A 21,567-nucleotide genomic window follows, 5' to 3' on the forward strand; every position below is an offset into this window, starting at 1 on the left:
TAATGACCTAGTATGAAAGTGTTCCAGTGACTGACATATTTGCAGTCTAAAAAGATAAGAAAGTAATGAGAGAGAGATCTGTGGATGTTTATCTTCTCTTTTCTTCTTCTTGAAGGAAAGTTTTACTTACTCATTATATTTCTAGTGCATATCCATGGTATCATGCTGGATGATGAATGTGATTGCAGTTAATTGTTTAAATATTCCTTTATTCCTGAAGCTTTCAAAACAAGTATCCATCTTTTGAGGAGCTGGTTGAGAAGTGATGTGGGCAAGACAGTGCAAAGAGAGAATATTGGATGTGAAGTTAAAAGTGCCTCAGAGAAGAAAAGCATGTGGGGGTGTTCTAAAAAAGGAGAAAATACCCCAGATATATTATTACTAAGATCAGTTATATTATTAGCAATACCAGCATAAGTGGCAACGATTCTTCTTGAAAATAGCTCGTAAACTTCAATAGTTCATCATTGGTGTACCAGAGAAGGAATTACAGTTGGGCCAACATCTTTTCTGCTGCATAAGTCTTCTCGTGTTACTTAATGCAAATACTACAGATGAGTAGTACTTTGTCCAAAATACATTTGCTGACTATATTTATCATCTGCCTTCTTCATAGTAAACAAGAAGAGACATCTGTGGAGAAGGTCTGGTAGCCACAGAAAATATTTTGCATCACAGTCTCTAAGTGGTGCCATTGTGAACTATTCTCAGCTCAAAGAGCTGTTCTCCAGGGCAGCTGAAACACAGATGGATGTTTGGTGTTTGTGCCCCTTGGTGACTGCATTATATATTTGCAATGCAAGGAGTAAAACACTGGGTGGAAAGTGCCACTTCAAGAGACCTGAGAGTGTGATTTTGGGAATTGCAATAATGTCGTAGGTTTTCTCACAAAAATGCTCAAGTCTAGCCCTTAATCATGCACTTGAAAGAAGTGGGCTCAGGCCTTATGAAAGGTGTTTACTTACTCAGCTTTAAGGCACAGGCCAAGAAATAACTTGATCGGATTAGCCGAGTTTGAATAGGAGCAGCAGCAAATGGAATCAGATGAGTGTGAACCATGTTGCTGTGCTCTCTGTTAGAAAAATATCTGCCAGCTGCCATTGCAGAGAGTAATCCTGCAAGGTGCTGACACCTCCAGTCCACATTGCCCAGGGGAGCTGGACCACGGCACTTCAGGCGTGCAGCTCCCATTACTCACCTTAGCTGAACAGTGTTTTTCCTGTGAAATCCTACTTTTCTCTGTTATATAAAGGCTGGCTCTTCTCTGCCTCCTCCTCCTTGAAAGGCTCTTGACGCTCACAGGGACTGAGTGCATTGCTGATTATTCTCAGCTGCAAGATTACAGAGATGGCAGTGCTCAGGTCAGTGGGGCATGAACGTGGCTCAGCTGGAGCACAGATGTGAGCAGATCATGTAAGGAAAGCAGCTGAAATTCTGGGAGCCAAATGAGGATAAAACAAATTTTGAAATCTAAGGGCTTTGTTTAAAAGCCTTTTGACTTAGGTGCAGATTATACCTGAAATGCTCTAGAATTAAAAACACCAAGAGGGTAAGGATGTTTCTTGTGCTTGAACTTGAATGCAGGAAGGCAAAGATGGAAAATGAGGTCACTTAGCTCAGCTGCAGTGAATCCTTTGATATTCATTTAATGGATAAGTAGATATAACTGAGCTTGCAGTGAAGACTTTGAATTTTAACTACTAAAGCTCCTTATAATTTTCTCACAAGTCTTTTACATAAACTGGACATTGGGAAGCATTTCTCTAAGGAGAGGGTGGTCAAAAACTGAAACAGGCTTCCTCGAGAGGAATTGTCAATTTCCCAAGCCTGACAGCATTTAGGAGGCATTTGGACAGTGTCCATAATACCATTCTTTAACTTCTGGTCAGCTCTGGTCAGGCAGATGGACTGGTCATTGCAGGTCCCTTCCAACTGAAATATTCTGTTTTATTCTCTTCTGCCAAGCAGTTAAACTGTACAGACAGGTTGTGCTGTTCCACTTCTGCTGCAATACCACACAGGTCTCCTCAACTTGTTCCCCCTTTTCTTCTGCGCCTGAACCAGAGGTGAGAGGTGGTCTGCTTCTGGGAGATCCATTGTTTTAGCAGTGTTTGGTTTGAGATGCTGGTCAAAATGGAAAAGTTGAACTCTGGACGAGGAACTGGATTCTTCTCTGATAGAGGGAGTCTTTCAGTCTGAGTCAGATCTATCTCTAATCCTTTTGTCCTAGTATTTCCTTTTATTGAATAGCTTCCTTATGTATTGAGTTCCAGAAATTCCAGGTTGCTGATACACATGGGAAACAGATTGCAACAGAGAGCAGATTTAATTATTCAGGTCTAGAATCAATGAGGCAGAACATTTTTTCTTCATGCTGTTTGAAAAGGGAGAAGAATCTTCCCTTTTTTATTTATAGGAAGAAGTTTGAGATCAAATGACTCTGAGCTGCCCTTTGATTGGTTATTCAGTGATCACTTGAGGAAAGAATAATGAACTGGGTTTTTCCCCCCCTTCTTCATTTGAAAATCAGGTCTTACCAGTGCTGGGTGTTCGGGGGAGTTCTAAGACCATAGTCTTAGATGCTTCAGGAAGCTTATTTTAGGAGGGAAGACTTGACTGAATGCCAGTAGACAGAGCTAATCATGGGGACATCTGGATTCACTTCTTAACTCTGCTGCATGACCTTGGGTCAATGATTTAGGTCGAGTCTTTCCAAAATGTTCAGTGTTTGTAGGTGCTTATGCTGGATTTCAGCATTACTGAAAATTAGGCTGGAACTGCATTCAGTGTTTCAAATTCAGCTTCCCAAAACTGGGACACTTGTAAAAAGGAGACAGAAGTAAAATGTGTGCCCCTGTGTCCTCATTTGTACAACAAGGATGGATAACTTTGTTTGTAGAGTGTGCTGAGACTTCCTGAGGTAAAAGCACTAGACAGGAGAAAGGATGGCAGCAAGCTGCTTGCAAAGAGTCAGAAAAGCAGACATCGTTCAGCAGAAATCAAAGGATGCTGAACAAGAACCAAACTTCCCAGAGTTCACCAGCTGAAGGGCTCCCCAGAGTGTCAGAGGACCAAGCAGATCTAAGGAAGGGCAGAAATGCTGGGGCCAGAGGTTGCTGGCTGTCTGCAGACTGAGTGTGCAGCCTCCAGCCCATCCAGCTGCCTCCCACCTGCTCCCACAGCAGAGCAGCAGCTGAATTGTCCTTCCTTGGAAGGGGCATCCAGAGCCACAGGGCTGATCACAGGCAGGGTGATGCAGGTGGAGCAAGCTATGTGCTGCTAACAGACTCTGGTCTGTGTCACACACAGATGGGGCACACCTGATGTGCAGGTGTGGAGCAGCTGTGCTGAACATCTGCTCAGACAGTGAAGAGCCCTGGCAGTGCCCAGCTCCTCTCCTGGGCAGGGCTGGGGCTGCTGGGCTCTGCCTGCTGTCAGGGCTGTGAGTGCATCACTTCCATGGTGCATCCTGGCTCCTGCCAGCCTTTGAAATGAGCTGAGGCACACTTGTAGAGCAATGGCCAGGGAGCAATGCTTGCAGACAGAGGACGCTTTTGAAGGGAAATCCTCCAGTCCACAAACAGCTCCTACCCTCACTGGTCCTGCAGGCTTGGCACCACGGAGCCAAGTCACACACAGTGGTTTTGCCCCACTTCTGCAGGGTAGTCCTGAAACCACCTGGGACCCATCTCTGACCCAGTTGAAGGCCCCTGCTTCCACTGTGCAGAGCAAGCAGCCCCTCAGGCCTTACATTTTATTTTTGCAATATGAGTTCAACCTCCAGCACAAGCAAACACAAAGCACAAGTGCTCATCTCCTTATCTGTACCATCCTTGAGCATCAGAAATACATTTTATATACAAGATAGAGAAAGGCAAAGAAAAACAACGCAAAAAATGTATTTTTTGAGGAGAAAAAGAGAACAGCTGAGGACATGAATGCTATTATTGCCTCTTTCAATGAGCTGGTAGTTGCTAGGAGTGTTCTCTTACTCAGAAAAGCAGAGAAGGTATTTAGTTTAATTAGATCACTGATTTTCTTTGCTGTCTAATGATTGCATTTATTCTGTGGACAGGGAGAGCTCAAGAAATAAAGGTAGGCAGTTTAATGGCACATAGACTCCATGTAGCTCTCTGCTTAGGATGAGTTTCATCCATAGTAAATAGCAGAGGAATTACAAGAGGATTTCAGGGTGATGCATCCAAACAGGCAGCTTTGACATGTTTGTCCTTGTTCCTATCTTGTTGCCAAAACAAAATCCAAGACCAAAAAAGGACCCAACGAGCTCAGTTATGCCCCCAGTGCAGGTGATGTGAGCTGTGCCCTCTGGGTGGGAGCAATGCACAGCAGCACCTCCAGGGAGCCTGGTGATCCCTGCTCCAGCTGGCACCCCCTGAAAGTGGAGCAGGAGGGGTCAGGGTGCCCAGCAGCAGCGTGGCAGGCAGATAACCCTGCAGAAGATAACCCTGCCAGCAGAGCAGAGTGCTGGCCTCTTTAAAACTGACCTTTGCTGGCTGGCTCTGATAGTGTTAGAACTCTTCTGAATGAAGCCCTGAAATGAGCCAGAATTTCAACACCAGGTTTGTGATCAGATGGTGTAATTTTTTTTTAAGCTGGAGAATCAATAGCTTTGGGAGGAATGATTTTAGCTTGTTAAGTCACTGTTTTCATTGCTGAAATTTATTGGGTTAACCTCCCCACACCCCCCACGTCTTTGTGATTTGCCAGAAAAGTGAATGTGATAGGGAGTGACCTGGGACAGAGAAAGGGCTCTGTGCTCACCTCCCCTCCCATGCACCCAGCAGCAATCGTTACTAAACTCCCAAAATCAGGAGGTGAACACTGCAGGAGTCATCTGAATGTCACCCCTGCTTTCCTGGGCAGAAATGGCTCTCAGTATTTTTTGCAAATTGCTCTGAAGTAAAATGTGTGTTTATGCACTCACCCCCACACACATGAATTTGCATCATTTGGATCAGCCAGAAACAGAGACGGAGCTTTAAGAGCTATAGGTTTTGGAGAACATTCTGTTCAAAAAACTTCTGACCATTCACTTTCAATATTCTTTCCCTGAAAACACACAATCTCAACTCTGCTGAAGGATTGACTGTGAACAGCTACCTTTGCTCTTATCCTACATGAGGGAGAGTCATGTTATTATTTGAGGATTATTTGGCTCTTTGTCTGAGTCAGGTATGGTAAAGTGTTGTTTATAGTTTGGATATCATCATTTCATATCACAACACACATTTATTTACCTTTCTTGTAGTAATTGAATGGCAACAAATGAACACAGGTATCCACCCAAGACTGCAGAAGAAATATTGTTTTGCTTGTGCTAAAAGTAGTTTTGTATTTCCTAGGGTTGTGAATCAGCATTCTGCTTTTTGCCATGTTTTGGGAATTTTAAGGAGCCATTAGACAAATTGGTAGAATTAATTAGATGCATGTTGTTCTTGTTACAGAAACCCCAGAGACATTTTGAATAATATTCTACAATGTTGTATCTTTACCCTGCAAGGTTCAGCAATTTGCTAGAACAGAGCGAACTTGGACAGCTATTTTCTCCAGGATTTGACAAAAATCCTAGAGAACAAAATGTTCCAGTAATCATCTTTTCTTTTTAAGTATCTGCTAGTTTTTAATTCTTTTCTGCCTTTCATTTTGCAGAAGCAGCGTGTATTGGTTGAAAACAAAACCAAACCAAAAAAACAGAAAAAAACCCAAACAAAACAAAACAAAACAAAAACAAACAAAAAAAAGAAAAAGAAAACCAACATACCACCATTGTTCCTGCCTGTATCTTTCAAGTCACTTCTGTGCTGAATCACAGTGTTCCATTACAACCATTTTTATGGTGTAATTGTTTTGTATAATCCATTTTCTTTGGACACCTTTTAGCTTCTGTCTGAAGCTGTTCCTGCTGTAATGGATGTTGTCACAAATCTGTCACAGGTAACCAGCTAAATTTAGAGCTCAGTAAACCAGGGGAGAGTGTGCTGTAGATAAGAGCATTGGGATGCAAAAGTCACAGTAGTAGCACAAAAAGTCCACTTGTGGCAGGTGACAAGGGGGAAGCACAGAACATTTGGTTCCCACTGAGCACCATCACCCACGTTGTGGCAAACAAAGATGCTGTGAGGGTTCAGGTGCAGGCACAGCAGCCCCAGAGAACTTCAGGGTGTGCTGCTGCTGCTGAGGAGGGCTGGGCTGTGCTGGGGCACTTCCCTGGGCATGCAGGGTGGTGTTTGTGCCAAGCTTGGAGCTGCACAGCTCTGGGACAGGGAGCTGTGAGGCAGGACAGGACCCAGAGCTCCTGGAGCTGGACAGTGGAGCCAAACCCCATCAGATCCCAGCCTGATTCCTCAGGCAGTGTGTCCCTAAAGAGGAGAACCTGTCAGGCATGGGGGGCTCAGACCTGGGAAGCCAAGTTCCCACAGTGGAATGGCTGGGTGATTGTCAAAACTGAGATCATTGTACATTTTCTGTCTTTTGAGAAGAAGAAAGTGAGGAACGTGGAGGAGAAAAAGCAATGAAAAGATGAAGGCAGGTGGTATAAGAAACAGCAAGATGGAGAGAATCCATATTCAAAGGAGATCCAATTCTCTGCATTGTGATCCTATGGATGTCAAGTACAGGGGATAAGTGAGGGAAGGGCAGAAAAGAGTGAAGAACAGCAGGAGGCAAGGCATGGCAAGGAAAGGAGAGGGTGAAGTGGAGGCAGAAAAACTTAAGCAAGCAGATCAAATAGCACAGGTATGCAACTGCTTTGGCACACCTGGTTTAGTGTCTGTGTTTCTGTGTGATGCTCCATGCTGGGCTGGGGCACAGCAGAGGTGAGGCCGTGCCCATGGGGTGCTCTGGCAGATGGGGATGGCACAGCTGAGCTGAGCTGCTGTCACCCAGTCACTGTGACACTGGGGCAAACATCTGTCCCTGTGTGACAGAGCATGGAGCACGGGGTGGGTGGCACAGCAGGGCCAGGGCTTCAGCAGAGCTGCTGATCCTTCCTGTGCTAAACAACCACAGGGACCCAGCCACACTGCTTGGTTTTCCAATTGCCATCTACATAAACATCAACTATGAACAGCACTTTACTGAAGAGGTTAAATTCTGCCTTTTAAAAGTGAAATCAGCTGTTTTGCTGCCAGGGAGTTGTGCCCTCCTGTTGCCTCAAGAATAATGGAACATTGGCATACTGACATGTAAATCATATTGCTGGAGAATGTGTTATCTCTCTTATTTGTGACTGCATCGTGCCACAAAGTGCTGCATCTTGTAATTGGGGGCTCTCTGATGAATTCATTGCATGCAAAGTCTGTGAAAATTATTAGCACAGCATATTTCCATAATTAAAGTGTTTCTTATGGTACAGATTTGTAGACTCCCTAACTGCTGTATGTTACTTTAATGCAAAATTCTATGAAAACTCAAATACAAGCAGAACAAAGCTTCTATGCATAGAGAATGTTTCTCATTAGACCAGTTGTTGTAGCTGGGAAAAGCAATCAAATCATCCTGGTTCAGGGACACTTTTAGGTGATGGATGAAAGCTTTATTCATTGCTGATCACAAAGAAATGGCCAGCATCTCTCACAGAAATATCTTTGCCCTGCCATGAGTGGCATAACCAAATAACTAAAATTTAACCTATAATGAAACATTCATAGGAATTGCTGCTTTCAGGACACAAGTCTGACTGTTCCATTAAGAATTATCCCAAGGTAATATTAATATTTTGATGGTTTCCAGCAAGTCAATAAATAAACATTTTCTTTACTCACAGGTTTGCAGTTTTAGGTAGCTCCTGGAGTCTGATAGTTCTGTGAAACAGAAAATTCCTTCTCCTGTTCTCCCTTCAGTAAAAAATGTGCCAGAATATAGCAGATAGCTTGGAATAATACTTTAACTATTAGTTGTTGACTGCAAAATCCATTTGTCTTGTTGAGGCTGTCATTTGGCTACATTACCCTTTCTGTAACCCTGGAAACAACTTCAAATACTGTGATACTTGAAAAGTCTGAAATATAATGTACCCTTAAAATGCTATGAGTGGTTTTTGAGACTCCCTGTACAAAGGAAGAAAAAATAATTTCCCTTTATAGAGGGCATTAAGCAGTGATGGATGTGCATTGCTTTGTGAGAAAGCTGATCCTCACCTGTTGTAGGTGGGGTGAGAAACCATGCCAGCAGCACTGACAAGTTTCCTCTTTACCTGCCCACAGAGTTCAGGAATCCCTCTCTCAAAGTGTTACAGAAGGGGATTTTCAGGAGGCAATAAATAAATTTTGATCCCTCTGGTTAATGCAGTTAAGGTCAAAGAGATTCTATCTGGATCTATTTAAAATACTCTTAACCTGCAGACATACTGCTGTCAGTAGTGCTAAGTGTCTTAGCTGGCTGAGCAATGTATACAACCCTTATGAAACTATTCTTAAGTATTCTGGTTACTATATTTAGCTCTGTCTTATAACAAGACAAAAAGCACTTAGCTAAATGCAGTCCTGAAGTGCTTAATCCAGTTAAGATTATTTTGTCCTTAGGTGTCTTCTGCTAAGACATTTTCTTGCTCACCGTCCTGCTGCATCATGCAGAAAGCTGCTCTGGGTGGCTGGGCCTGTGAATTCTTTTATGGGTGTTTATTCTGTGAGCTCCTCCAGGTCTGCTGCTGGCTGAGGGCATTGCTCACTTTCATTAGGAAGCCTCATTCCTCTGGCAGCCCAGATCTGCTGCACTGCAGCAGTGACAGCTCCTCCTGGGCACTGGGGAACGCAGTTTGGGCTTCATTTCCCAGTTTGGGCTCAGTGAGCATCAGCTGGGCTGTTGGCACTCTTGGTGACCAGGACTTCTCTCAACTTCTCAGCAGTTGTTCTGTCCCAGAAGTCAGAGAAGTCTGACTCCTCAACAGACTTCTTCTGTTCTGGCTGGGTGGGAGGGAGGCCAACCATTCTAATGAGGCAGGAAACCCATCAGGCTTCCTGGGAGCTTTCAGTTGTTAGACAACCTGTGGGCAAAGTTTCCATAAAATACAGTTTCTATAAAATAATGCTTTGCACTCCAAGCTTGGGAAAAATCCTTTTCTTTAGCTGAATTTTTGCATGGTCAAGTCTGCACACAAAGAACAATTTTTCCCTGATGAATTTTGATAGAACTTTCTGTGTATCCACAAGAATTTTTTTGTAATTTAACCCATTGCTTTAAAAAGACTTTTCTTTATACCTGTGCATCTCTGAACTTATCCCCAGTCACCAAATCTTCTGTAGGGGGCATTTTTCTATAGAAGAAACAAGTGGGTGATTTTGACAGAACAGCACTGAGGGATGAGCATTGGGGATAAGAGCCTCAGCTCAATAGGGTAACAAATAAGATCACACACTCCTTTTGAACTGGAATACAGCATGGGTGGGGTAGCACTGCTGTGAGAGCAGAGACACAGCAGATCCACTGAGTTTAAGTTTGCTGTGCAGGTGTTGTTTCCAGTTACAGCATCACTGGGGTGTCAGGAGTTAGGTGATATTTTCCCTAGATTTTGTGTGTCCCATCAGTAGCAAGTATTAAAGGGAGGCCTTGAGTCCATTCACAGCTGGGTGCTTGTGACTTGTGCTGACTTTGCTGATGATGTTTGTCTTGAAGGAGGTTTTGGCTGCAAGATCTGATAGATGAGGTTCAGGTCATGCTTGTGGTTTTCACAGCACACCAGATAAACTGTCGTATTTGGAAGAGCTCCAGTTGCTCCTCAGTGGCTCCTGGCCAGTGGGGCCATTCTCCCACCCTGCTGGGTCACACAGCTTTCTGGGCATGAGAGCTCACATTGGCCTCCCCAGGCTGCTTCTGTGGCAGTAGGTGATGCCCACAGAACCAGGAGCCCAAGAACTTGGTTTAACTTGGAAAGCTTTGCTGAGCTTTCATTAGTCATACTTGAGTATGGTTCTAATTTGTGGCGGTAGACTTCTCTCAGCTTGAAGTGATTACAGCTGTCCAGGCTGTCTTACCTGCAACTGTGTTTTAACTGGACTTGCTTTTCCTTGCAGGATTAATTTTTCTCCATCTCTATTTACATGGTGGTAAGAAGTGCTAATCCCACTCTGTCAGTCTGGACTGATGAATCTGAGGAATAGAACAGGTAATTTCTAATTTGGTTTGTAGCTTTTGGTGACTCAAGTAATGAGAACCACTCCCTCTCTTTGGAGTGCATTCATAACAAAAGAATTCATACAGTATCTCCTGCCCAGGTCATCTGCAGGGAGGGAGATCCTTGCCCTGGAGCGGGGAAGGAAGGATAAAATTTTGTGGCTGTTGCTGTGAGCAGCATCCTTGACTTCCTGACAGTTGTGGGTGGTTCTGGTTTGTGTTATTTTTATAGCTACCAACATGTTTGAGCTTGGAGTAGTCTCTAACGAGAGGAAATCTTTTGGATTTACCTATTGAAAAGTGCCCCTAGAGTTCTGGGCAGCATGGGGTGTTTTGCAGGGCAAGTGCTCTGTGGAGATGGGGGCAGATTGGTTCTGAGGGTGGGGATGGGTGTGATTTCCTCTTTAGAGGTGTCTGAAGGGCATTCCAGCAGAGCTGAACTGGGCAACGTGGTGTGGGGTGACAGCAGCTGCCTCACCTGCACCTCCCTGGCTCCTGTCCCTCAGACTCAGCCCATCTGAGTCACAGAAAGTCACCAGTGAAGAAGTTACCTTTGTGTTGAATTTTCCATCATTTAATGGAGCTTTAGAGTACTGTGTACTCCCAATACTCCTTACTGGGAGTTGTTGCCACTTTTCTCCTTCCCTGGCTAGTGCCAGGTGAGGATATTTAAATTGAAGCCTTGGGTATGAGTCCCAGGACACAGCTCAGATGATGTGGGAGCAGTCCAGCATGGCAAGCAACAGTCACTGGCTGCAGGATGCTCTGGATGGACCTGTCTATCACATCATCTCTTAGATAGCCTGATAGCATGCTGCTGTTGCCTAATGCCAGTCCTTTAGGGGATTAGCACAGTTTCTTTCTCCTCTGTCTTTCCACTGGAAATCTCAGATATGTTTCAAGCAGGGTGGGCAGTGACTGAAATCAAGCAGTAGCCTCTGTGATTTCCCAGAACAGGACCAGCTGTGGTGCTGCCTGCTGCAGACACCAGGGCAGATTTCTCTCTTTTTTGCTCTTGCATTTGACAGGAAGATGCTGATTCCTGTACAGAGATGGGTGCTTCAGCAGGATTCCCTATCCTCAGAGGGCAGGACAAAGGCAGGCTGAGGGGCTGTTAGCTTTTAATCTTTCCTTTTAAAGTCCCTGTAGGTGGATGTTTGGGCATGTAGCAGCAGTCCCACTTCTCATGCCTCAGTAGCTGACTGAACATGCAAAGAAAGATATACCAGGAGTGGAATTTGGGAAAGGGAAGATTGAAACATCCAGGAGGTCTTTAAGTACAAAGACTTATCACTACACTCCATGTTTTGACATTCTGAGCAAGATAGGGAATGTGTCTCAGTAAGTGCTTCTGTCTTTCCCTTGCAGAGCCCTGTGTTGTGTAAACGAACTGATGGATGAAGATGAGAAGGACAGGGCAAAGAGGTATGACAGCATGCACTCCTGGGGGAGAACTGTAAATGCTGTTTTGTCCAGTGCTTGACAATGAACTTGACCCCACTGATGTCAGAGGCAAAGCTCCCACACAGTTTACAGGCTGTGTATAGCTGACCACAAGCAACACAATTTAAGTTCAGGCTTCTCACAGAGTTTGGCCACCCCTACAATGGGTAATCTGGCTGAGTGGGCCTTAAATTCCACTGCTGTGCCCTCAGGAGCTCATGCTATCCCATGGCTATTTATTATCTTGAAGCAGGATTCCTGACCTGTGATTTTATTGGCACCAAGCAGTGCTGCCCACCTGGGGTAGAGCTCCCTTTGCAGTCCTGCTTTAGCCCAGGCCTGAGTTAATCTCTGTCAGAGAAGCTCTTGACTCAGTTCTGTTCAGTCATTGCACACTAGTGCCAAAACAGAGATGGCTGTGAATGCTGGATCTGAGAACATCCAAATGCCAACCTGAGTATGAATGGAAATGCTTTCTGCATACCACCCTCAGTCTGGATCACAGCAAGTATGCATCATCGTGAATACACTTGTAAAGCAAATTAATTACTACTGGAAGAGATTGCATGAAAAGTGTTATCTCAGATATGAGCACTGGAAAGAAAACTTTGGAAGGAACTAAATGGGTTTGTTTTCTCCTCTACTGTTTTTAATGGAGGGGGAAAGCCTAATAAATATTCTTGATTTGTCAACTGAAAGCTAATTGTAATTCTGCAGCCAGACCTGTAACATTCCCAGTTTCATACATCACAGCAGTAGTTTTTCAAGACCACATACAAGATTTTATTCTGCAGTTCAGTTGCCTCTGCAGTGTTGTCTCTTGATAAGCTCCTTTTGTAAGTGCAAATCAGAGAAATCCTTCACATTTTGACATTTATATGTTTGTGTACTAACTGCAAAACAAAAGTTCATAAAAATTAAGTGAGCAAAACATGAATATGCATGAACACACTTTTCTCTTACTGGAGGAATTTGTCCCATAACACCTTCACTATCACTGCTTTTGAAACAGTGGGAAATGAAAGGTATGAAATGTATGTCAGGATATGATCTTTCCCAAATGAGCCCAAATATGTGTTACCTCCAGATGTTCCTTGCTGCTGGTGAGTTCAGTCTTGCTACCAGCAAAATCTTTGTGTGCAAGCCCAATTTTAAACAAATAAACATTCCCAGCAGAGTTTAGATTCCTGTATCTAGTGTGTTTTTGTGGGGCAGGATAGATACCTCACCCTGGTTTGGGCTGTAGCTCCTTCATTCTGCTGAGTGGCATTTGTGCTTTTGTCCCCAGGGCATCACGCAACAAATCTGAGAAGAAGAGGAGAGACCAGTTCAATGTCCTCATTAAGGAGCTGTGCACCATGCTGCAGGGCCATGGCCACCCTCTCAAGATGGACAAGTCCACAATCCTGCAGAGGACCATTGACTTCCTACAGAAACAGAAAGGTACTGGGGGCGCTGCCCTGCAGCTGCCAGAAAATGCAAATCCCAAGCATCTCAGGGGCCACCCAGAGAGGACAGGAGCCTGACTGAGGGGCAGAATAAGGGACAGTTGGCCTCAGGAGGTGGCTAGGGCTGAATACATTGCTGACCAGTTAAACACAGGTTTGAAAAGGTGCAGTGCTGTGTGCCTTTTACTGTAGATACATCATTACCCTCACTGGCCTCCACATCCCCTGGCCTGCATTGTGCTCTCTCAAACAGAAGAGCTGAGGAACAGCACCCATTACAAAAGTCAGAGGAGAGGGTGTTGTATGCCATCTTCCCAGGTCTCTTGGATTAGGAGATGATAAGCCTGTCCTGCTGCCTGGGCACTCACAACAGCAGCTTGTGAAACAGCTCCAGAGTTGAAGGGCACAGCTCCTGAATTGCAGATACCCTTTGCTCACAGGAATTCTCTACTACTCTAAAATTAGCCCATTGATCTTAATTTTTAAGGTTATCTTCAGGCCACCTAGAATATCTCCATTTCCCTTTCTTGATTTCTAATGCATTTGTATCATGATGGCATGGAAAATGACTGTTGCATGCAAGAAGGCTTTGTGTGAAGATTGATATAAGGATTATTCCTCTAACAGCTTCGTTAAAGAAATCTTACTTGAAAACGAAAAAAAAATCCAAGTAGCATGAGTCATGTTGCTTTTTTGATATTTTCTCTTTAAGAAATCACAGCACAGACAGAAGCCTGTCAGATTAGACAAGACTGGAAGCCTTCATTTCTTAGCAACGAGGAGTTCACCCAGTTGATGTTAGAGGTAAGAAGAAATTAAATAGATTAGTGAGAAATAATCAGTTCAGTGGAGTAGATCAGGGATATACAGTTCTTTTTCACCTGTAGGTCCCAATGTTAATGATTTCTACTCTGCTGGCACACACAATGCAGACCTGACAGAGGCCAATGTTGTACTAAATGCTTTGCAGACACAGAATTAAAAATAAGATTGCTTCCCCTTGAAGATAAATGGCTTTTGGTTTGGGAATCAAGGTTGATTTGGCCTGGTGAGAGAGGGAAAAGAGAATTTCCTTTTCTCAGAAGAGCCGCTAGAGCTGGCGGCTTTAGGAAAAACTTGAAAGGGCCTGAAAGAAGCAGAGCAGCTCTGTTCCTCCCACATGCCATTAGGCAGCAGCACTGCCTGTGCTGCCTCTGCAGCTGCTGTCCTCTCTCTGGGAGTGCTGCCTCTTCTGCTCGAATTGCCTTCAAGTGCATTCAGGAAAACAGCTCTTACACTCCCACCTCTGAAATGCTGTGCTGATCTAGAAACATCCCCCAAACCCACATTTCTGCCCTGGCTCCTGTGGCAGGGACACCTCCTGCCCTGCGTGGGCAGCGCTGCTCTTTGCCCCACCAAAAGCAGGGTGGATGCTGGGCTGAGCTGGGAGGTGCTGCTGTGTCTCAGCTACTCTTTTTCATCAGGATGTCATGACTCACCTCTCTGGAAAAGTCTGTTCATTCTTTCTGGGAATCTCTCTTGCCAAACAAGCCGGCTTGTTCCAGCTGAATCCAAACAAATTCCCCCCTTAGGCTGGAAGTGGTGGGGGAGAGCAAGCCCTGTAATAACTGCTGGCTGGACTCTGGCAGACCAGTGAACAGTTTGCTTAAAATCAGTGGGATTTTCCCAGAGAGGACCCAATTTGAGCAAAGGCAGAGTGTGGCAGTGAGTTGGGGAGATGGGGAATGCTGCATCTTTGGTCCCTGTAGCTGAGCTGCAGAGCAGCCTAACAGTGTCTTTAGAAGAGCTTTGTGCACAGTGCTGACCAGCTATTAAACCTCCCAGATCTTGATGTTAGGGAAGAATAAGGACAGACACTGCATAAATGGTACAAGGAGATACTGTGAAGAATAGGGAGAACACAACATCCAAGGGGAAGAGCACAGGCAGTGACTTAAAAGGGACAGAGAGGTTTGACTCTGGGACAGTGGATGAGAAAGGGGAAAACAGAACAAGCCTTAAAATTCTTTTGTCACTCACCTTACAAATCAGTGCTTTAAGCAAACTAAATAAGGCTTTAGATCCTTTTCATATTGTCCATAAACTGCTAAAAATACATAATTGTATAGTTTTTCTGTCTCTGCTTATCCATCCACAAAGCTGGATTTGCCATGATGATATCTGACATCTCCTTACGCACTGAGTTTGTTAACTATTGTGTAATTCAGAACACATAATGAAGTGACTGAAGTCAGCAGGATTGTGTGGGTGTTGAAATTCTAAGCATCACTGTCTCACTTCATGTTAAATAAATACTCACTGGGTGAAAAATACAAGTCAATTTAATAATAATGAGAATGAAAAAATAAGAATATAAAAAGAATGTTGAATTAGACAGCATGTGTAATTTTTATTTTTCCACATTGAGCTGTCTTTTCTTTGATTAATTTCTGCTAGGTTTAAGCTGTTAGAAGCATCACTAAAGAATCAACGAATCTAAAATATTTTAAGTTTTTCCATTGCATAATTCTGTTTTGGGTTTTTTTTTCCTTTTTTTTTTCCTGTCTATTATCATTAGGCACTGGATGGCTTTCTCATTGCTCTTACCACTGATGGGATTATTATCTATGTGTCTGATAGTGTTTCATCTCTGCTGGGACACTTACCGGTAAGTTCTGACCATGCAATACCCTGAGGCTCATCCCCCTCCTCAGTGCAAATCAGTCACTGCAGGGCTGGGGATTGGTTTTGTCCAACCAAAGAGGGAACTGACTGTGGGTGGGAGGTCAACCAACAAACTCTTGTGGAGTTTCTCAAGTTCCTGTGAATAACAGATTCTCTCCCAGGGTCTGTGAATTAGCTTAAAAAAACCCAACTATGCAAAATCTCTGTGCTCATAGCTCATCATTTGGCTGTCCATCTAAAGGTCTGGGAGGTGTTTGACCCTCCAGGTTAATGGAAAATCTTATGATTGTGAAATGAGTGCTGGAGCTCTTCTTAGATAAGGTAAATATTATTTCAGAACTGAATCTATGCTCTTTGAATGACATTGGGTTTTTCTACTTTGAGCCCATAGTCTTCAGTAACAAATGTGTGGTCTCAGAGTTTTCTGAGAGAACCACTAGAAATTAGTTAGTTTTCAGGTGCAGAAATTTCAGCTTTGCCCCTCAAAAACATTTTTCTCTTTATCTAGTGCCAAGCATGAAGCACCAAGGATGTCCTAAATGAGGGAAAATTGGAGCACACAGTTACCTGAATGTCATGTGTGCAAAGAACAAATCTGTGCTGACATTTTGGTAGAACCCCTTTAATCAGGATGTGTGGGTTGATGAGCACTGAATCACTTGCAGGTCAAGCTGATTTTGCCAGATGTTCAGCCTAGATGACAAATGGAGGCTGTAGGGAGCAGCTCTCCTTCTTCTGTGTCCTGCTTTCAAAGAAAAATGTTTCACTTCTCATCATGTTATATTCCTGTGGTACCAGGGTTTCTTCTCCAGCCTGTATCTGCCTGAACTGAAGGGAAACCTCTGGAACTTATTCAACCTTTTGCAAATAGATAGTAATCCTGGGGTAAAATAGTCTAAGGGTTAGATTCTGCCCTAGATCCATCTGCAGATTGACTGGGCTTCCTTGTCTTGGGCATCTGCACCAGACCAGCAGTGTCTGTGCTCTGCTGAGGGTAAAAAGGCATGTGGTTGTGTCAGGCTGTACTGCTGAACATGACAAAGCATTCTTTTGTATCAGTCAGATTTGGTGGACCAAAATATATTGAATTTTCTGCCTGAAGGGGAGCAGAGCGAGGTATACAAGCTGCTTTCTCCACATGTGCTCATGACAGATCCTGTTGCAGCTGATTTTCTCAATGGTAAGCTCTGCTCTTGTCTGTGGGTCAGAGAAGTTTGCCAGAGGTGAACAGCTCCCAGGGAAGTCTGCACAGAGCTCTCCAGCTGTCTAATGCTCTTGCCTGCCACTTCTGTCTTGCTGCATTTGTGGGTTTTAGTGCATCACATCTCTAATGTTCCTATGCGCTCCCAGTACTTGCTCGTTGATTAGGACAGTCTTTGTTTTACCATGTGCTTTGCCCCTTGGATGGTAGATGCTTTTCCCCAGATGGGATGCTGGACTAACCCTGAGAAAGGAGTGAAGGCTCAAGGGAAAAAAAATTGGAGAAATCCCAAACGGTATTGGCAAAGCCATCATTTCTTAGGAAGCTTGCTTGTCTCAGGACACGAGAGAAGCCCTAATGTAACTTAAGCAACTTCCTATCTGAACAGTCCATCAGGATCTGTACTGCAGGCTGCTGTCCCATGTCCCCTTCCCTCAGAAAACGTCCCCAGGACCAGAGCAGGCAGGAGCATCTTCCCAACACCTGTGTTTCATTAATGAATGTTTCAGCCTGTGCTGAGCCCCCACCCTTTTCCCAGTGAGTTTGGAAAAGCCACTGAGCAGCACGGGGCTCCCCTCCTGCTGCCCTATGAGCACCAGTGGGAGCTGAGCAGCCTGAGGATGCTCTGAGCACCCTGATGGTCCTCTAAGCAGCCTCTTGGTGCTCTGAGCAGCCTCTTGGTGCTCTGAGCAGCCTGGTGATGCTCTGAGCACCCTGATGGTGCTCTGAGCAGCCTCTTGGTGCTCTGAGCAGCCTGGTGATGCTCTGAGCACCCTGGTGATGCTCTGCCTGGGGGTGGTTTCCCTCAGGCTGAAGGCCATATGGTCTAATCCATAGAGTTCAGACTTGGGGCAATAAACTGGATTAGAGCTTGGCCCAGTGCCCTCCAGTGTTAATGGAAGGGCTCAGGGTGAGTTCAGTGCCCTTTGATCCCACTGAGCAGTGCCAGAGCACAGTGCTGCAATACCCTGTACCTGCCCTGCATGAAATCCTGCATCCATCCATGGAGTCAGGGGAAAATCGTGCTGGCCAGTGCAGCCAGGGCTTCCTGCTCAACTCACTGGGGTGACTGCAAAGACAGGAAAAAAGGGTGAGAATACATTTCCTTAAGCAGAAACAGATGATAATTGCTCCTAGTAGTTATATATTTACATCTGGGTATCAGAATCTTCCCAGCAGGGTGTGCTCAGATAGCACTTGGTAGATAAATTAAATATGTGAGTGAGCTAAAGTGCAGACTTCTAATAACATTGTCTGTGTCTCCCTCTCTTTCTCTCGTTTCAGCAGAAAAACAAATAGAGTTTTGTTGCCATTTAGCAAGAGGCAGCTTAGATCCAAATGAACCCCTGATGTATGAATATGTGAAATTTGTAGTGGATTTTAAATATTTTACTCATGGTAAGTTACTGTTCCAGCCTACCTTTGTCTCTCCACCTCTCTCCTTTAATTGTATTGATCTGTAGCATCTTAAAGGCTCTGTTTCTGCTGAAATTGCCCCATAATTGTCAGGGATGGAATGGGCTGTGCATACATTGGATATATTTTTCATACAAAAGTGGTGGGGAGTCTGTTGATCAGAAGAGTGCACTCTCCTGTATGTTGTGCCTAAAGCTGATACCAGACTGAAAATGCCTCTGTTGGACCCACTGCCAATTGTAAAGCAGCCTCCTTATTCATATAGCCAGTAAAATATGGTATTCTGTTTCACTTGTGGCAGTGGAATGACACTTTACAGAGATTAAATACTTTGAGGTGCCTGTAAAATCCTGAATCTTGCAAATGTTGGCCTGGAGAAAGACTAAGGAGACTGCAGCTGCACACTGTGAGCTGCTCTGAGCTTACAAAGCTGCCCTGGGTGGGGGTTACAGCTGTGTACCTTGGAGCCTACAGGGTCGTGTTTTAAATGACACCAGCATGGATCAGGGTGGCATCACCCTGTGGTTGCTGGGTTTCTCCACTCACTGTACCTGTCTTAACACGGGGAGAAACCTCTCCTTCCTCTTCTTAAATAAACTGTCTGGTTGTTCCTAGTGCCTACACCCTCCTGTAATGGCTTTGAGTCAGCTATTGCACGGGCTTTCAGGTCAGCCCCAGAGGAGCAGATCTGCCTGGTGGCCACCGTGCGCCTGGTCACACCACAGTTCCTCAAGGTGAGCCCTGAGCACCCACAGCAGCTGGGGCAGCAGCACGGGGCTGGTGGAGGAGAGGAGGGGACGTGGCTGTGGCTGGGTATTGGAATATTAACCAATATTGCTGGACAGAACATGCCTGAGCTTGTCTGGCCCTTGGTGCTGAACCAAACAGCGGCAACTGTGGTGTTTCACCCCACAGACACTTTTGGCTGGCTGGGTGCTGCAGCTGGGCCCGTGGAGACAAGTCCAGGCCTGCAGGCCTCTGGTGGTGCTGGGATGGAGCTTCCCCCCATAACAGGGGCTGCTCCTTGGGTTTCCCTCTGGTGGACAAGCTTTAAGGTGATGGTGAAGGAAAGGAGTCAGTTCTGGTGGAGGGTTTGGATCCAGAGCTTTATTCTGGCCCACAGGCCTCTGAATGCAGCAGCAGCTCCAACAGAACTCCCTGAGCCCGTAGGTGCTGTTCCTTTAACCCCAGGGAGAGGGGCAGGGAAGGGGTAGGGAGCCACCAAGCAGGTACAGGAGAGGAGGGACAAAGGGACAAAGGACACCTGGATGGCCCAATGCCCCCCAGGGGTAGGGGGCATCCTTTGGATCTGCCAATTCCTCAATGCCCTTCTGGAATGCCAGGACTGACAGACAGTGCTGGGAGAGGGCAGGGAAGGGGAGGGAAGGGTGACTGACACACCTGGCAGGGAATTATCAGGGAGGGATCCGGGGTTCTGGAGTAAACCCTGAAATCACAATGGAACAGCTGGGAGTGGGAAATGACAGAAGTCTGTATTTTGGAAAGATAAGGGATGAAGCAGGAGCTGCTCTTGAGAAGAGGTGGGTTTGTGGTGGGGTGTCTCGGAGGGAAGCTCCAGGACAAGGTGACCAGCTGCACCACTTGGGAATTTGCAGCCTTCAAAGATGAGCATCCACCACTCCTTTGTGTGAGGATCTGCATTTTGGAACATGGAAAATGTGTGTTATGGTTGCTGCTGTTCTGTGAGTGTCCCGTGGCACTGATTGCAGGGATAACAACCCTAGTGCTGCTTGCTCAAGAGGGCATTACCAGCTCAGTTAGAGCCTGGGCCTGGAGCTGCCATCCATATTCAAATACCAGGATTTGCAAAAAGCTGGGGAATTTTGCCTAGAGTGCAAGATGAGACTCTTTGACTATTTATCCTAGCTCTGAAATTCAGCTCAAGGTTAACTATTCACCCATTTTTCATCAGTTCATGCATCTATAAAACAAGTCTTACACATTCCTTAGAGGAAAATAAGTCAAGTGATTTAAAAGCACTGTATTTTGCTATGGTTTATTATATCAACAAGATGCATGCTAGGTTTTGATAGCAGGCTCCTTTTGTCATTTCACAGAATTAAATGTCTGAATGTACCCTCTCTTTTGCAGGAGCTCTGTAACGTTGAAGAGCCATGTGAAGAATTTACATCGAGGCATAGTTTAGAATGGAAGTTTTTATTCTTGGACCACAGGTAAGAGATTTGGGTTTAGTCACTGAAGAATAAATAAACTTTAGCTTAAAACCAGATATTTTTTTATACCTGTTGCCTGAGATCCCAAATGGAATAGTTCTAATTACATGCAACTTAGTATTACATGCAACTCTGAACTTAGCTATTAGGCATCCTTAAATGCTTCACTATTTTCCATATTTTAGGCAAGTAGGAAACCATGGAAAATGTCAAGAATGTATAGAACAATCCTAACCAAGATAATAAGTCATTAAAAGTGAGCAGTGTGGGTCCCAATATATTCCCCATATTGGTTTAGCTCCTCTGTTCTGCAATTACAGCTTCCAGGAATCCTTCTAAATCTTTTGCTGTGTCAATAAGCTTTTGACTTCTCAGCTTGAGAAAGGATAGAATTTCTAAAACCAAAATAAAAAACAGTGGATTTTATTATTTAATTGTTGATTAGTTTTTGACAATGCAATATGGTAGGCTAGAATTCAGCTTCGTGAATGAAGCAGACTGGAACCAGTTTATTAAGCTGCTTAATTTAGGATTAATTTTCTTCAAAAGAAGCTGGTGGGTTTTATTCACTCTCTCACTTCTCTGTATTTGACATATGTGCATAAGCACATTGTAAAATCCTACCCTCTTCATTATCTCTCCCCTTGTGAGCTGTGCAAAGGTAGTCATTACTAAAAGCAGAAGACTAGTAAATAAGGATGTAAGGAAAAAAATATTGGTGAGGAATAAAATGTAAATACCATCTCCACATTTAGAGCAAGAAAGAGAGAGCAAATAAAAATGAGTAATAACTTTCATTTCTATAGAACAGAAGGTGTGTGCCTCACATCATACCTTGATGCATGGAGGAACTGACCCTGTGACACCCCTACATTGATTATGTGTGGTTTGGGACAGTCAGATAATTATTAATTCAGAGGAGATGTTGCTGGAGTGGTTTTGTTAGACTTTCATTGGCCTGTCTGATAATGCACATTTTTAGAATCAGCTGATTGATGTTAAGATTTGTAAAAGAGCCTCGAGCCCCTCACGTCACTGATGAAGTGAGCTGCTTCTCCTCAGGGCTGTG

The 21,567-nt window shown here is 44.5% G+C and overlaps 1 protein-coding gene across 3 annotated transcripts in view; it reads left to right on the forward strand.

The window, feature by feature from the left end:
• Positions 1 to 21,567, forward strand: part of PASD1 (PAS domain containing repressor 1) — a 51,234-nt gene that overhangs the window by 12,996 nt on the left and 16,671 nt on the right. Inside the window, exons 2-10 of one of the 3 annotated variants that reach the window (XM_054289782.1) lie at positions 10,032 to 10,123; positions 11,500 to 11,556; positions 12,863 to 13,017; positions 13,735 to 13,826; positions 15,580 to 15,669; positions 16,746 to 16,866; positions 18,172 to 18,285; positions 18,919 to 19,037; positions 20,416 to 20,498. In XM_054289782.1, coding sequence (XP_054145757.1) covers positions 11,525 to 11,556; positions 12,863 to 13,017; positions 13,735 to 13,826; positions 15,580 to 15,669; positions 16,746 to 16,866; positions 18,172 to 18,285; positions 18,919 to 19,037; positions 20,416 to 20,498 — 806 coding nt within the window. In that variant the 5' untranslated portion in view covers positions 10,032 to 10,123; positions 11,500 to 11,524. Of the gene's footprint in view, positions 1 to 10,031; positions 10,124 to 11,499; positions 11,557 to 12,862; positions 13,018 to 13,734; positions 13,827 to 15,579; positions 15,670 to 16,745; positions 16,867 to 18,171; positions 18,286 to 18,918; positions 19,038 to 20,415; positions 20,499 to 21,567 lie in introns of those variants that run through there. The other 2 variants (XM_054289783.1, XM_054289784.1) reach the window with 2 other exon arrangements.

Source organism: Melozone crissalis, unplaced genomic scaffold (assembly GCF_028551555.1).
Source record: "Melozone crissalis strain CALT ecotype California unplaced genomic scaffold, PUWL_Pcris_2 ptg000068l_1, whole genome shotgun sequence".
Taxonomy (NCBI): domain Eukaryota; kingdom Metazoa; phylum Chordata; class Aves; order Passeriformes; family Passerellidae; genus Melozone; species Melozone crissalis.